Here is a 16,817-nt window from a genome sequence, read left to right as displayed (position 1 = left end):
ACATAGTTTAGTTCTTTATGTTTCTAAACCATGTTTTTTTTGAAAAAAAAAAAAACATTCAGTAATGAATCAATCTTCTGATTCAAAAGTATATTTGTTTTGTTTACAAATTTGCATATTTTCAAATTCATATAAATTAATAGGTTCAGAAATTCCAGAACATGTTTAATTTCCGACGTTGAAGGTAGCGGTGGGTCGCATGGATTAGTTTTGCGTGCCATATGTTGGGCACTACTGTTTTAGAGCAGTAGAATTCCTCTTTTTCTGTGTTCTATCGCCTGACTTAAGGTCTTTATTTTCTAAAACATTCAACAAAATTAAGATAAACTCTGATAAATTTAATAATAAAGTCCTTACGAGTGCTGGAATCAAACTCGCATGCAATTGAATTGCTTTTTTTTTTTTTTTTTTTCAGTAAGCATGGCAAAACTCAGATACGTGAAATTTTGCTACTACAGAATATGAAACATAAGAAGTGTTGAAAATAACAGAAAATTCAAAATAAGTGATGTCCAGGCAATAAAATCACATCGCAAAAAATGGCAAGCGGCTGCGAGAGAAGTGGATGCAATGAGATTTCAAAATTCAGATTTGATTTTTGGATTGTTGAATTTTCCACTTTTAATAGCTTTTATGTGCTATACTGTTAAATCACTCAAGATTTCTAATGTTCCTTTAGTTACTGTCCCTTTCTCTTTGTCCAGGACATTTTTCCATGACTTGAAATAAATTTCAATGACTTTCAATGAAAATTACTATTTTCCATGACTTTTCCAGGTCTGAAATTCTGTTATTTTCTTTCCATGATTTTCCAGGATTTCCATGACCCGTACGAACCCTGACCTTATCAGTTATTTTTGATATGCAGTTTTGGTGCTCCCGTTTTCTTTGTAAATACTGTACTCTGGCATAAATAAAAACTCATGCTTTCATTTTTTTTTAAAGATTAAATTTTGATGCCAATAACATTTTTATGTGTATTTTTACATAAATTGAGTGCATAATTTAATTCTTTGTATCATTTTTCATTTTAAAGAATTTTAGATTACATATGGAGGCTTTAGCAGATCGCATACGTCCTATAGGCCACACATACTGTTGGCATAGAATTCCTTATGCTTCTAAACTGATCGCGTAAAGTGCGATTCTGCACCTACATCCACATCATGGGGGAAAGTATAGGGTGTTTTCATTTACCCCTTAGTCTCCAGGGTGTAAGGAAACCCACTGTGAAAACTTTCTGAAACTACTTGAGTGCAGGGTTGCCAACCTTGGAGAAACAATTTGAGGAGCATCTGTGGTAATTTTGAGGAGCATTTTGAAATTTTGCGGAGTAGCTCGGTAGTTTGCACGAAATTCAATAGAAAAAAAACTAAAACCACCTATCTAAAAATGTTTTTGAGCTTCAAAAATCATTTTCAGCACTAGCATAAAAACCAAAAACAGCTTTAAACACTATGTTATGCTTGAAAACGCTCGGCCGGGAAATGCTGAGCAAAAGACCTTTTTTGTGGAGCTGCAGAGTTTCTCTATTTTTGAGGAGCATCTCTGCAAAATGCGGAGCAGTTGGTAACTCTGTAGGTGACAATAACAAGCATCAAATTAGATGGAAAAAGGCACTAAATATGGCACAAAAGTTACTAATTAATTTCATAAGCCATGAAAGGGGTTAATATTTATAACAGTAATTTTTAAAAATAATTAATAAACTGAAAAGATTGCTCAAATTGTTTACATTTTATTAATAAACTATTTGAACACAACATGGATGGATAAAACTGTTGACAGTATGAGGGGAGGGGGGTCCTGGACCCTCCATGAACCTCCCCTTATATCCAACCCTGATGTTACTCCAGTATCATTTCAATCTATCACAAGCTATAGCATTTGATCTGTTTCAATCTTTGCTTAAAATTTTAAATGTTGATTATTGGCCAACTGTGAAATGTCAGCGTCAGATTTTCATAATGCAGTAAAATATTGTTCAAATTTCATTTCTGATTTTGATAGGAAAATAAGATAAAAATGATCAATTGCCAATTAAGAAAACTAAAAGGATATTTCAAAATACATGCTTCCTTTCAAAGTAAACACTGGCCTGGTATTTTGCTAAGTAGATAATCGTGGCGTAAGAGACGAAAATAAAGTTACTAGGCAATAATGCATGTATGATAATCTACAAAACGGCTTCCTGTGACATAATATGAAGGCACTTACTTGAAGAATGCATTGTGAAACTACTCATTGTTCTTGAGCAGGAAGTGACAGGTGAGAGTCAAATGACTTTAGAAGGAAAAAAGAAACAAGGTAAAACTTACATCTTGCAGAAAGTCGTTTTCATTCTTCATTTTTTGCTTGGCATCAGGACTCTGAAAGGACAAAATGTACATATGAATACAAGCACTAATAATGAGATAGAGAGAGTATCAAAATAATCAATTAACCAATGTTTTGAAGCACAAAAATTGCAAATTACTGCAGACACATGTTTTGGTGCTACAAGGAACACCTTTTTCAATGCAAAGAAGTGTGAGCTTCTGAATGAAAAGTCATCCGAGAAAAGAGTCATTCGAGAGAGGATGTTCTCACTGTAAAACACTTCTATGAGGAGAATTAAAAATACTGAATATTTATTTGTGTCAATCTATATTTTTCCTCAAAAAGTCGTGATGGTTGTTTTAAGAGATCCACGCATTTATACAGTACTGATATACATTTACCTATTATTACATTTCCCCAGACTTAGATAAAATGAAAAGGTTTCTGCAAACACAAATCCTAACTGGAAAATTTTCTGCAAATAATTATTTTGCCTAATTCATTCCTAATTTATATTAAAATCTGAAAAAGGCAGGGAAAAAAACTTCAAAATAATTTAAAAAATTTTTTGCAATAACATATAGTTAACACTTGCTTTTTCACCAACTGAAAAAAACTGCCTTAACCATTGTTTTTTGCCCAATACCAATCACTAAACGTAGATAAAATGAAAAGCTCTCTGCGAACACAAACCCTAACTGGAAATTTTCTTGCAAATAGTTATTTTTCCCAATGCACCCTTGAATAAAGAATTAAATGTATATTTAAATAAGAAGAGAAAAAAGAAAAGTGCTTTAAATTTTTTTTTTACAATAATATATAGTTTGTGCTTATTTTTCACCAACTGAAGAAAACTTCCAATCCCATTATTTTTTTTTCACACATGTGCTTTAAAAGGCTTTAGTAGAAATAAACTGGGATTTTTTAAAACTGTCCTTTAATTTTTTTTTCTAATTATAAACTACTAACTTTAGCAGATTTAAAAAAAAAAAAAAATTCTGCAGGGCCAAAAATTTTCTGTAAATGCCATTCGCGTGTTTGTCTATATTATGCAAGACTGCATCTCACTATTATTAAAACAATCTTGATCAATAACAGATAAGGAAATATGAAAAATAAAAATAATCAACAATTACATGACCCCAAAAGTGGTGTTCCAATAGGGTTATACTCTATATACGCCACATACTCTCAAACATTTTTTTAGACATACAGACTCAAGCAGTGGCGAGTCTAACAGTAAGCGAACTACATGGCCACGGGAGGGCCCCGGATTAGCGGGGCAACGAAGTTCGGCATGAATCTAAAACAAAAGTTCATTGGTTTTAGATATTATCAATTAAACAAAAGTTTTTTTTTTTTTTTTTTATACAGCCATGGACTGTCACACCAATAGGCTCACGAGGCCTGGTTTGCCTCCCCCCCCCCCCCCAAATGTGTTTTGAATTACGATACCATGACACAAGTTCACTTTGAAACACAACTCTAAAAACACTAAACGTGTGAGAAAGCCCTGTATGTTGCACCATGATTAAATGCCTGTACTTGAGCAAGATTTTGAGGATTTGTCCAAGAAACTTTTATATTTTGTATTTTCAAATATTCTGCATTCCATAATTATTTCTGGCATAAAAAGCATTTTTTGTATAAATTTCACTGAATTATTTCAGAAATATATTTTTTTTACTGTATGATTTTCTGTGTGTGCTTATAATTCTGACCACCATTGTATGTGCTAAAATATGCAGTGTGAATTTGCAAATTCGATATAAAATAGAAAAGTTAGTAAATTTAGAATTTGGAAGATGACTTTGATCATTTTATTATGTTTCTCCGAGAAAACAAAGGTACATTTAAAACAACACCAGAAAATCCAGACACATTAGGTCTCTCTTGTTATGACATTTATCAAGCAGCTAAAGGAATATCTTGTACATTTCCAGACATGGGGAAACGTTGAACATTTTTTCAACAATTCCATTGACGAATGCATCTGGCGAACGATCTGTTTCAGTTTTGAAAAGAGTAAAAAATTTACGAAATCAAATGGGAGAAGCGACATTTTTTACTGAATTGCAGGGGGGAGGGCAAAATTTTACCGCTTAGGGCCCCATTTCACTTGATCCGCCTCTGCCCTCAAGCTTCATAAATTTTTATATTATGACATACCATGCATATGATCACATAGACAAATTGTGCGTAGTGGATTACTGGGAGTATACCCTCAGAAAAATTGATGAGAACATCACTGGACCCCATACCTTAACTATTTAGCAGCTAGCAGCATATCTGCGATAAGTGAAATTCCTACTACAACTACCTTTTAAAAACCAATAAGTTGTAGCAAAAGTAGTTCTAGTAAGCCACATTTGTGATAAAATAGTTGTAACTAGAGTCAAATACAAAAAAAAAAAAAAAAAAAAAAATCCAGCTACTGATTGTGAGTAATATTTCTTAGCTGCAATGCAATTCCTGTTAATTTAAAGGTTTGGGGCTAACCGTAATGCATTTTTGCAGCAATTAGAGATAAACAGAACTACATGAAATATTTTCTACGCGTATTTTTGGGATCTCACACAATTGCAACAGGGAAAATCCCTCACTGGTAGGGGTGCAGGAAAGGGATTTTAGGGATATAGCCAGTCCCTCAGAGCCGTACGTTTCAACAGGTATTGTCAATCTTGATATGGTTGTGCAATTCCTTAAATTGACAAGGAAACAGCAAGGGTTGCATAATAACCTGTTTAGCAATTAATTAATTTATATAGATGAAATATATTCCAACTCGTGGAATTACACCTGAAAATTAACATAAAATTACTTATTCAGCTAGATAATATGATTTTTTATGCAACTACTCTAAAAATAGACAAAAAAAAAAAAAAATTGGAAAGCTCCATTAATTGGAGAAAAATTGAACAATATAATGTCTGAAGCAAAATGAAATCTTACAAAATGTGCTGTAGTTGAGGGGAAAAAATATTGAGGGGAACTCACCATAAGGTTCGGGGGGCAAACAAAAAAGCAGTTTGAATCCATTAACAATGGATTTGCATTATTTTTACAGATAAAACTAAGTATTTTAAGGCATAATATCCAACTATAGCACTGCTTACACCACAAAATATATTTTAAATGGTTAAACTGGTTACACATTTACTATCTTTATCATTACATCTATTTAAGACAATGCTTTTAATAGTTATCTTCACAAATAAATGAATGTCCTTAAAATAGAGTTTCTATAAATTTAAACATTTAATTATAATCCTTCAATTTATTCTTCATAAAAAAAATTAAATCTAAAAACACAGTTACATGTCATTAAAGTTTAATTGCTAAAAACCCAATGCTTGCTTATACTAAGACTCAAAAATTAATTTGCTGCTGCAAGTTAACTAAAGGTAATTTATTAGCTCTGCAAATAAAAATATAGACAATACATAACTACATTTATTAGAACTTCAGGATGCCTAAATTAAACATGTTTCGAAACAGAAGTATCTCAGAAATGTCTTTACCAGACCTCTTTTCTCCCCTTTCTCTATAATTTAATGAAAATCAATTATCTCTGAAAATGGTACTCTTTTGAGGGAAACGCGATCTAAGATACAAATCATATGAAGTGGACTATATGTAAACAATACACTAAATGTATTTAAAAAGGGGGGGGGATAATGAGTTCCAAAATTACTGTAAGAGGGGTACTACCAGACACATCAGCAAATCAAAACAGTTGAAACAACATTCAAAAAGGTCATTCTCAAGCCTGATGCATCTATCATTCCCTTCTTTTTGTTTACTTACAGTAATTCCAAAAACTTAAATCAAACACAATCCAAAACATCACCGATCATATCAACAAACATAAAAACAAAATCCAACTACGTACATCACCTTGCTCAGAGGACCAACGGAATCAAATATTCCATGCTTCAGCGAAAGCCAATATTGCGAAACTTTCTTTTTTTATGCAAACACCTTTAGCCAGTAAGTCCTGCTGTAAGCATGCTGTGGAGTGTCTCAGATGAATCAAAAGCGCCAGCGATTCGAGTCCGGATAAGAAAATTAAAGAGGCGATCTATGCAGATGTGATCGTTATGATGGAAAATCGCTCATCCACGAAAAGTTTTTTCAAGATAGGATGCAAAAAAAAATGAGGTTGGATGAGGTACGTAACAGCAGTACGGTGGATTGTCGGCCGCAGACGTGTGCCGTCGGATTAACGTACACAGCTGGAGCGTGTGTGGCAGAAATTATTCCCTCCAGAGCTTAGGTATTTTCCCTATAAGCGAGAGCGGTTTTCCCTGCGCGGGATTTAAAAACTCCCCACATCCTTCTTCCGCCAGAACATCGTTTTATTTCAGTTTTGGATTGGTTTTCGAGTGTCCAAAAGATTTTTTTTTTTTTTTTTTTTTGAGTCAGAGTTCCTAGTCAGGTCAGATTTTTTTTTTTTTTAATTTTTTTTAACTTTTTGTTAAATAATTACAATCAATATGCCAGAATCACAATATTCAGTGGCAAAATAGAAATTAAATTTAATGTATTATTAATATTTGCAAAAAAAAAAAAAAAACTGTATTGACGTCAAGTGAAATCTAGTATGTTGTGGCGATCACGAAACTTTCTTCTATGTCTTTCTAATGAATTCGGATCCCTCCCCATGCTTGACGCGGAAGCAATACAGTAGAACCCCGATAATTCGGATTAATTGGGATCCAACGCAATCCGGAATATCGAAAATCCGGATTATCCACAGAATGAAAGAGAAATAAATAAAACAAAATAAATAAAACACACTAACTGAAAATCACCTTCATGCGAGGATTAACCCTCCCACGGGCAAGACCGTGTTATGTCGTTCTTTGAGATTCTCTGCAATACAACTTTTGAATCAAGTTTTTTTTCCCCAATCGAGGAAAAAAAATTAATTCAAAATTTCAAAAGTTGCATTGCCAAGAAATTGGAACTCAATCAACGACATAACACGGTCTTGCCCGTGAGAGTGTTAAATAAATTAATGTTGTGGAAATTTGACGATCGCTCCTCAAATTGGGGAAAAAACATTTAAAAAAAAAAAAAAAAAAAAATCGATCAAATCGATCGATCCGGAGATCCGGACTAACGGGATCGAATTTGCGGGGTTTTACTGTATTCCCAACAAAAACAAAATTTCACAATTATCGCAAAAAACGAAAATTGAAAGTTATTTTTAAAGCCTTGCTTACATTAATTTAATATTTTATTTTTAAACAGATGTTTGCTAAAAGATGGCAACAGTTAATTTTTTTTAAATAATTTTGATGAAGGATGTCTCTTGATACTCCCCAAACTAGTATGTTGTGGCCATCACGAAACTTTCTTCTATATTTTTCTTTTTTTTTCTGATCCCTCCCCATGCTTGACGAGGAAGCAATATTCCTAACAAGAACAAAATTACACATGCAAAAACTTGACGACCATCCCAATGTCTGAATTATTGTAAAAACAAAACAAAGAGCGAAAATTGAAAGTTACTTTAAAAGCCTTACTTGAATTAATTACAAATATTTTATTTATTAACAAACATAAGACGGCAACAGTTAAAATTTTTAAATCATTGAGATAATATTTCCGATCATTTCCATACAATTAAAATCACGAGAAATACGCAGACGACAATCTATTACGATTTATCTTTATTATTGTTGCATTAATAAAGCTATTTTTATTCGCAAAAAAAAAAAAAAAAAAATCAACACCTCCTGGAGCGATTGGCGTCAAAATTGAACCAAAGCCTGTTTACATATGGATTCACATATATTCCAAATTTCAACCAGAACGTAGCATTACTTCTTGAGATAGGGCACTCAAAATGGAAAAAAAGAACGGGTGATTGCGCTACCCCCTTTTTAGCTGTTGACACAAAAATAAAATCAGTTCTTATACCCACTAAGGGCTACTTGCCGATAAATTTTTCTTTCATTCCGTTCATTATTTCTTGAGATACAGCAGTCACAATTGACGACAAAAAACGTTCTATAGCTCAACCCCCGTTTGAGTTATTGACACCAAAAGTGAATCAGCACCTGTTCCTGTTAATACCAACATATGGACCAAATTTTGTTTGATTCCGCCAGTTACTTCCTGAGGAATATAGTCGAGGAGCAAACGGTCAAATTTTAGCTCCCGTGCGATTTTTGTGATACAATTATAGCAGTTAGTTTTTCTGAAAGGTATTTGCATGAGGAAAACGAATTCAGATGTTGCCACCCCCCAAAATGGTGCAGGGGGGCTGGGGGGCAGCTATAACTGCCGTGGGGGGCAAGTGATTTCCCGTTCAATTTTTGTGATACAATTGTGTGACTTAGCTTTTCTGAAAGGTATTGGTACGAGAAAACCAAATTTCGATAATGCCAACCCCGAAAATGGTTCAGGGGGGCAGGGGGGCGGCTATAACTACATTTGGGGGGGCAAGCTGTTTCCCGTTCAATTTTTGTGATACAATTATGGGAGTTAGTTTTTCTGAAAGGTATTGACGCGAGGAAACCGAATTTGGATGATGCTACCCCCGTAAATGCTGCAGGGGGGCGGAGGGGGGAAGGGATTATAACTGCATTTGGGGGGCAAGCTGTTTCCCGTTCAAATTTTATGATATAATTATGCGAGTTAGTTCTCCTGAAACGTATTGGCACGAGGAAACCGAATTTAGATGCTGCTAACTCCGAAATTGGTGCTGGGGGGCAGGGGGGGGGGCGGTTATAACTGCGTTGGGGGCATGTAATTTTTCGTTTAATTTTTGTGATACAATTATGGGAGTTAGTTTTTCTGAAAGGTATTGTCACGAGGAAAACAAATTTGGATGTTGTCAACCCCGAAAATGGGGCAGGGGGGCGGGGGCGGTTATAAATGTGCAGGGGGGCAAGAGGTATTCTGTTCAATTTTTGTGATGCAATCATGGGAGTTGGTTCTGCTGAAAGGTATTGGCACGAGGAAAACGAATTTGGATGTTGCTATCCCCTAAAATGCTGATGGGGGGCAGGGGGGGGGTATGACTGCAAACATAACACACTTATATATTCAAAATTTCTCGGTTTACAACAAGTTTTCAAAGTTTAATATGCTTAAATCCACTAATAACAACATTAAATGCAAAAAACTCCGAATTAAATTGCTGACACGTGTTTCGAAGCTATTAAGAGCTCCTTTTTCATTGTAAAAGATGTGAGTTTATGAATGAAAATTCATCCGACTAAAGACGATCTTTCCATTGATAATGGGTTCCTGGTAACAAAGTTTATCATTTCAGCAAAAAATATTAGGAGGAAGGGGGGGGTCCCCCCCCCCGTTGATTAAAAAAATGCAAAATTGTATTTGTGTACTTTATTATTCTTTGTATATATTTCCTCTTCCGAAATAAATTTGTACCCTTTACCCAGGCCTATCATTTGGGGGGGGGGGGCAGTGTTAAGCCCCCCCCCCCCAAATGACGGCTTTGACGGCCCCAGCTCTGAAAGAATAATGTTTTTTCGTTTGAGTTTTTCTCCTTTTTTTTAAAGTAAATTTTAACTAAGTGGTGGGAGCGCTTGGATGAAATTTCCAACACCATGGTGGTCGTACATTAAAGAAACAAACATATGTCGAAGGAGGTCTTTTTTCTCCTTTCTCCTTTGTACTCATAGAAGCGGAGGACAAAGGCATTGTTACGAGAGCTTAACATGAGTTCCTTGCCGCCGCCTTTAATTTTGCTTATCTCTTCCTTCCCTTTGTATTGCGGCCTAGTGTATCTTCAATTCTTGGTTGGCGGTCAGTTTTTCCAAAAGCAACAATGTCAAAATCTGATCCAGTTCTCACGGAATCGGCATGTCCAGTTTTACAACCTATATGTCTCTAGTTATTCTACAAAGCAACTTGATGGGTCTCATTTTCCTAATCAGATCGTGATAGTATTGGTTTTTTACAATATCTCTTTTCTCTATGAAGCACACCGTATCTTTTTATTCTTCTGAAAGAAAATTCTCACGAACAAGTTTCAGAGAGGGAAGAGCAGATCTCTTTAAATGGTCAAAACAGAAATTTATTGCTGTCACCAGTATTATCTATTTTATTGGACACTTTAATTGGCCACTTTTTCTCTGGAGTCACATGAAATGGAAATTCGTCAACAAGGGAACGTTGTATCATTTATTTTTAAGAAAGAGAGGAGAAGGGATTCTTATTTTAGTCTAGCTCATTTAAAATAAAAATATTGTATGCAGAAGTTTGACGCACGTCGTTTATTAGTTTAGTAAGCAATTAGTCACTTTCAGATGGATCTCACTGAACCAAATACAAAGCTAAAAATAGGAATTAATTATACATTATGTATTATATGTCAAGAGAAATCCACCGAAGGACTAATCATTAACCCTACCACACATGAAAAGGTTTTAAAGAGCGTGCTAGAAAATGCTAAATATGAAAACGTCAAGTATGTTTCATCTAATATCCGTTTGCGTGGAATGACTGCAAAAATACTGGCTGACAACAAGGCATCATGGCATCGAAGTTGTTACCAAGATGTCACTCATAAGGGACATTTTGAACGCATAAAAAAGCGGTATGAAAGTCAAGCTCAGCATACATCACCTGTTACAAATAGTAGCACATCGAGACTGACACGTTCACATTGCATTCCATTCAATAAAGAGAAATGCTTTTTCTGTGACAAAGGTCAGACACGTGCAAAGTCCCTCAGAAAACTGTCGGTTGATCATGCTCAAAAAAGTCTGAGTGATGCTATTGCTAAAAGTGAAAATGAAGCCCTCCAGATAAAACTTAATACAGCAATAAACCCTGAAGATGGTCACGCTATCGACATTCGATACCATTTACAATGTTTTGCGAAGAATGTGACAACTGTACTACGATGTCCTAATGCCAGTGCACCCAACACTTCTAGAGCCCCTGAGAGTGCGTCAGAGATTGAATTTACTTGTATGATTCAAGAATGTTTAAAAACAGATACATTGAGTATGGCTGATGTACAAACCACGTATGAAAACATTCGTGCTATGAATAACGTCCCTTATCCATCCATTACAAGGAAAGAAACAAAAGAATTGCTACAGAAATCTGTTGCAGATATTGAATTTCACCGTCCGCAGAAAAGAAATCAAGCAGAAATTGTTAGTATGAAGCATGCACGAGACAATAACATGATATCCCAGAATGATGATGAAGATTTAAACATGACCATGAGGAGTTTGTATGATGCTGCTAATTATCTCCGTAAATCTATTATGAATACTAAGAAGTGGGAGTTTTCAGGTTCATTAGATGTAAACGAAGACCATGTGCCGCGAGAAGTGTATTCGTTCTTCAGATGGCTTATTTGTGGTACTGTTGAGCACATGTCATCAGAACGCAAGCAATCACAAGTTAACAAGGCTGTTATGAGCATATCCCAAACTGCAATAGCCATGACATATAATGAGAGACAAGTGAAACGCACTGCTTCAAATATTCAATCTAGACGTATAATGCCTCAGCAAGTAGCTATAGGGTTATCAGTATATCAAGTTGTGAGAAACAAAAAGGTTATTGAGCTTTTGCATGGATACGGTCTCTCAATTGGGTATGATCGTCTTCGAAGATGTGAAACTCAAATAGCTGAGACGATATTAAATGATATAAAAGCTAACCAAGGGGTCTATGTGCCATCAGATAAAGTGAAGGACAGATATATTTTTTTCGCAGTGGACAACGTAGATTTCATGGAGGATACGCCAGATGGGAAAAATACAACGCATGCAACAGCCCTTGCAATTTATCAACAAAGAGAACCAGATGACATTTCACCGGCTATAAACTTGACCATATCATCAAACAATAGAGCCCTTACTGAAATTCCAGACTGTTTGACATCATTGAAAGAATGCAGCATGCCAACAAAACCAGCCCCAAATTCGGAGTTAGCAGCATCTAAATTCGGTTTCCTCGTGCCAATACGTTTCAGGAGAACTAACTCGCATAATTATATCATAAAATTTGAACGGGAAACAGCTTGCCCCCCAAATGCAGTTATAATCCCTTCCCCCCTCCGCCCCCCCCCTGCAGCATTTACGGGGGTAGCATCATCCAAATTCGGTTTCCTCGTGTCAATACCTTTCAGAAAAACTAACTCCCATAATTGTATCACAAAAATTGAACGGGAAACAGCTTGCCCCCCCAAATGTAGTTATAGCCCCCCCTGCCCCCCTGAACCATTTTCGGGGTTGGCATTATCGAAATTTGGTTTTCTCGTACCAATACCTTTCAGAAAAGCTAAGTCACACAATTGTATCACAAAAATTGAACGGGAAATCCCTTGCCCCCCACGGCAGTTATAGCTGCCCCCCAGCCCCCCTGCACCATTTTGGGGGGTGGCAACATCTGAAATCGTTTTCCTCATGCAAATACCTTTCAGAAAAACTAACTCCCATAATTGTATCACAAAAATTAAACGAAAAATTACATGCCCCCAACGCAGTTATAACCGCCCCCCCTGCCCCCCAGCACCAATTTCGGAGTTAGCAGCATCTAAATTCGGTTTCCTCGTGCCAATACGTTTCAGGAGAACTAACTCGCATAATTATATCATAAAATTTGAACGGGAAACAGCTTGCCCCCCAAATGCAGTTATAATCCCTTCCCCCCTCCGCCCCCCTGCAGCATTTACGGGGGTAGCATCATCCAAATTCGGTTTCCTCGTGTCAATACCTTTCAGAAAAACTAACTGCCATAATTGTATCACAAAAATTGAACGGGAAACAGCTTGCCCCTCCAAATGTAGTTATAGCCGCCCCCCTGCCCCCTGAACCATTTTCGGGGTTGGCATTATCGAAATTTGGTTTTCTCGTACCAATACCTTTCAGAAAAGCTAAGTCACACAATTGTATCACAAAAATTGAACGGGAAATCACTTGCCCCCCACGGCAGTTATAGCTGCCCCCAGCCCCCCTGCACCATTTTGGGGGGTGGCAACATCTGAATTCGTTTTCCTCATGCAAATACCTTTCAGAAAAACTAACTGCTATAATTGTATCACAAAAATCGCACGGGAAACCATTTGCTCCCGGACTAATAGCAAGCACGCGTAACTCGAAAAACGTCCCATTGCTCCATCCCCCTTGGAGGAATTCGCGCCAAAAACTAATGGGCACAAGTTCACATAGGGGCACATACGTGTACTAAATTTCGTTCGATTTCATGCGGTAGTTTTTGCTGTAGAGCGGCCACAAAAAACTGGTCACACACAGACGTGACACACATACACACACACACACACACATACACACACACATACAGACAGACAGACATTTTCCAAAAATGGTCGAAATGGACTCAGCACACCTCAAAACGTTCGAATCCGTCAAAATTCGAAATTCGAAAATTTGCACGAATCCAATACTTTCTTCTATATATTAGATATAGAAGAAAGTAAAAACGTTTGCGATTTTCATAACAAGTTTTTGCATTTACTTGTATTGGTTTCGTTCAAGGGCACAGTCTGTGGAAAAATAATTATTAACAATAAGGTGTAATTTTAAAAAGTTTTTTTTTATTTTTGAAAGAGCATGCTTTAAAACATAGGTTTCAACCCTTTTTAAAACAATTTAGCGAAGTTTAGTATTTTTAAAAAAATATTTTAATCGGTGCGCAGATTCAATTTCATTTTTTACGCTTCTGCTCATGACGTCACAAGTGATGAAATGTCATTCACTGATGCCATCAGTGCAGAACGCAATATTTTGGCATTAGAGAAAGATAAAAATATTATAGCGAAACAATGGGGTCGTTTCCAAAATTTTAAAAGTATTTTTTTCTGAAAAAGCATGCTTAAAAACAAGGGATTTGACAATTTTTTAAATAATTTATTTAAGTTTAATATTTCTAAAAATACTTAAATCGGTGAGCTTTTATTGTTTACACGTCTGTCGTGTGACATCACAAATGATGAAATGCCATTCTGTGTTGCCATTCACAGAACAAAATATTTAATTCGCATCCTTACTCACGTGTATTGGCAACGATAGGGTTGATAGCAAGCGTAGAGCGTAATTTTAATTCGCAGCTTGATTATCATAACGTGGAAAAGTAGTAGAAAGATGCGCCAAAAAGCATCATTTGTGACGTCATCAAGACCACGCCTTGTTTGAAAAATCGGACATTTTGAAAAATTAATTAAACGAAAACTGTTGGGAAAATAAAAGTATTTTCTGGGTCCATGTTATTTTTTTTGCTCATTCTATCCATTTCTATGACTAAAAATAGTACTTTTGACTGAAGGAAAACACCCCATTCTAATAAATGTCATGTTTGCTTCAGAAAAGCCTTCTTCAAAATTTTCATTACGATTGCTATTAATATTACTACATGCAGCATACCATTTAGTCGGTTATCACATCCTGAGACTGCAGTTTCATTCTTATTAGAACTCTTCTTCAGTCAGGAATAGTGAATAATCGAGTTGGAGGTAGCTGTCATCTCATTGAAGGTTAATATTACTGTTTGATGGCACACTTTTTTTAATAGTGCGTAAACATTCAGCACACGCCAATGGAGTAGCGCGCATAAGTACATCACTTGTGATGTCATAAAGACCACGCCTTGTTTCCCAAATCGGACATGATAAAAAATTAAATAAAAAATAATAAAAAATAACTATTAGGAAAATTAAAGTTTCTTCTGGCTTTTTTTTTTTTCGTTCTATCAATTTTAGTGACTAAAAGAAGTACTCTTGACTGAAGGAAACAACTCCGTTAAAATTAACTGAGGTCAAAATTCGATAACTTGTAACGCGAGAAAGATACGAGCAGCGTCCATGGTAAAATGCTATTTACGTTTAGTTTTTTTTTTTTTTTTTCAAAAGAGAAGTTTTTTTTACAAGAAGCTGTCGAATTTCCTGTTTTTCTATTATTTTGCCATTCCCTGCTTACTAATTTCTACACATTCTTTTACAGAAATATTGGTTGAAATATCCACTACCAAAAGTTTAAAGTCAGAGTAACACGCCAACGTAAAACCTCCTTTCATTGCAAAACAATCACAACCATAATAAAATTTGTTTTTATTCTCATTCCACATGCCAAATACCTAATGTACTTCCATTAATCACAGCTGGGATTTTCTCTCTTTGTGTGGGGGGGGGGGGGCAAGGACGGATACAAGGGAGGGGAGGTGGGGCGATCGCCCCCTCCTTGAGCGAGATACAGGAGCTTCCTTGAGGTATATTTTCAATATTAAAGTTCTACGGCACTTTTACATAATCTTGGACGGTGTTAGGAGCAAAGAAGCTCTTTCCCATCAATTCTTTTGGAATTGAAGTCGTGAAAACGCATTCATAGCTCTTCTCTTATTACTCTGGGGATACCGGAACTTCCCACAGGAATTTTTTCGAAATTGAAGTTCCAAAACCTCATTTATAGACGACCTTAGATGATATTAGAGGTAGGTTCAAGGGCTCCTCCCTGGATATTTTTTCGAAAGAAACACAACTGTAGGACACCTTTGATTACGAAAAGGTAAGCGATGGGATTCGGTACACTCCTTCGAAATTTTTTGGAAATCGAAGTTTTAAATAGTAAAAGTAAAAAATCGCCCACTCCTTGAGCATTTTCTGGAACCATCCTTGGAGGGGGCGACAAGGGGGAGTTGACCCTTTGCTGCGTTCCTGTTTCTGTCAATTCTTCGTAAAAGTAAAACACACCATAGGCTCTCATATGGGGGGAAAGTGGGGGCTCAAGCCCCCCCCCCCCCCCCCCCCCGCCCCTAGACATTAGAACTTTCTTGCTTTTAGTACTTTTTTCTTTGTAAAAATGTAAAAACATTTCTCTTCCAGCCATAATGAATAAGTTATTAAAAATGTCAAATCTTAAAAATTCTTATCTGTACTGAAAAAGGTTTCCAAGGGGAAAATTTCCTGCTAAACCACGGGGGAAAATATCTGAGCCCCCCCCCCCACCCCCTTTAAAATTTTGCATATGAAACACACTGGAAGAACTTTGAAAGGGCACAACTGCTCCCCATTAACCTCCAAGGACACCCACGCCAGCAGGCGACTTAAAAAACCCCGCGCGAGGTTAAGTGAAATCAAGTCAAACAGCAAAACAAAACGATGCGGAAAAGCAACAAACATTTTCCTCCTTGAGCAGCCTTGCAATGACGCGGTTTTGCTCAAACCCAGCTATTAAAAGGGTTTAAACCAAAACTGGCGCATCCATAACGGGACCCCGAGAAAAAAGGAGAGCGATTTCCCTCGGAGGGAGAAATCTTCCCCTGGAGGAGGAGGGGGGGGGGACGAGCCACCTGTGTGTGTGCCGTGGAGCGTGGCCGACCATTGGCCCATTTCGGAGTCCGCCCTGTGTAGTGGTAGTCGGCACACTTCTCGGCTCGGCGTGATCAGCATTTTTCCCCCGACTCCCTTTCCCCCCGATCCGCGACACGGTCCTTCACCTTCGCGTCGCTCCCCCTCCCCCTTTTGGGTCAGCGATTCTCGA

The 16,817-nt window shown here is 36.6% G+C and overlaps 1 protein-coding gene across 1 annotated transcript in view; it reads right to left on the bottom strand.

Annotated features, from left to right (window-relative positions):
* The window catches only part of LOC129226198 (rap1 GTPase-activating protein 1-like), a 171,645-nt gene that overhangs the window by 72,109 nt on the left and 82,719 nt on the right, over positions 1 to 16,817 (bottom strand). Inside the window, exon 3 of the mRNA XM_054860798.1 lies at positions 2,319 to 2,369. Within this exon, the coding sequence (XP_054716773.1) occupies positions 2,319 to 2,369 (51 nt within the window). The remainder of the gene's footprint in view (positions 1 to 2,318; positions 2,370 to 16,817) is intronic.

The sequence above is a fragment of the Uloborus diversus genome, chromosome 7, assembly GCF_026930045.1.
Source record: "Uloborus diversus isolate 005 chromosome 7, Udiv.v.3.1, whole genome shotgun sequence".
In the NCBI taxonomy this organism is placed as follows: Eukaryota; Metazoa; Arthropoda; class Arachnida; order Araneae; family Uloboridae; genus Uloborus; species Uloborus diversus.
This window is presented reverse-complemented; position numbering and strand designations above follow the sequence as displayed.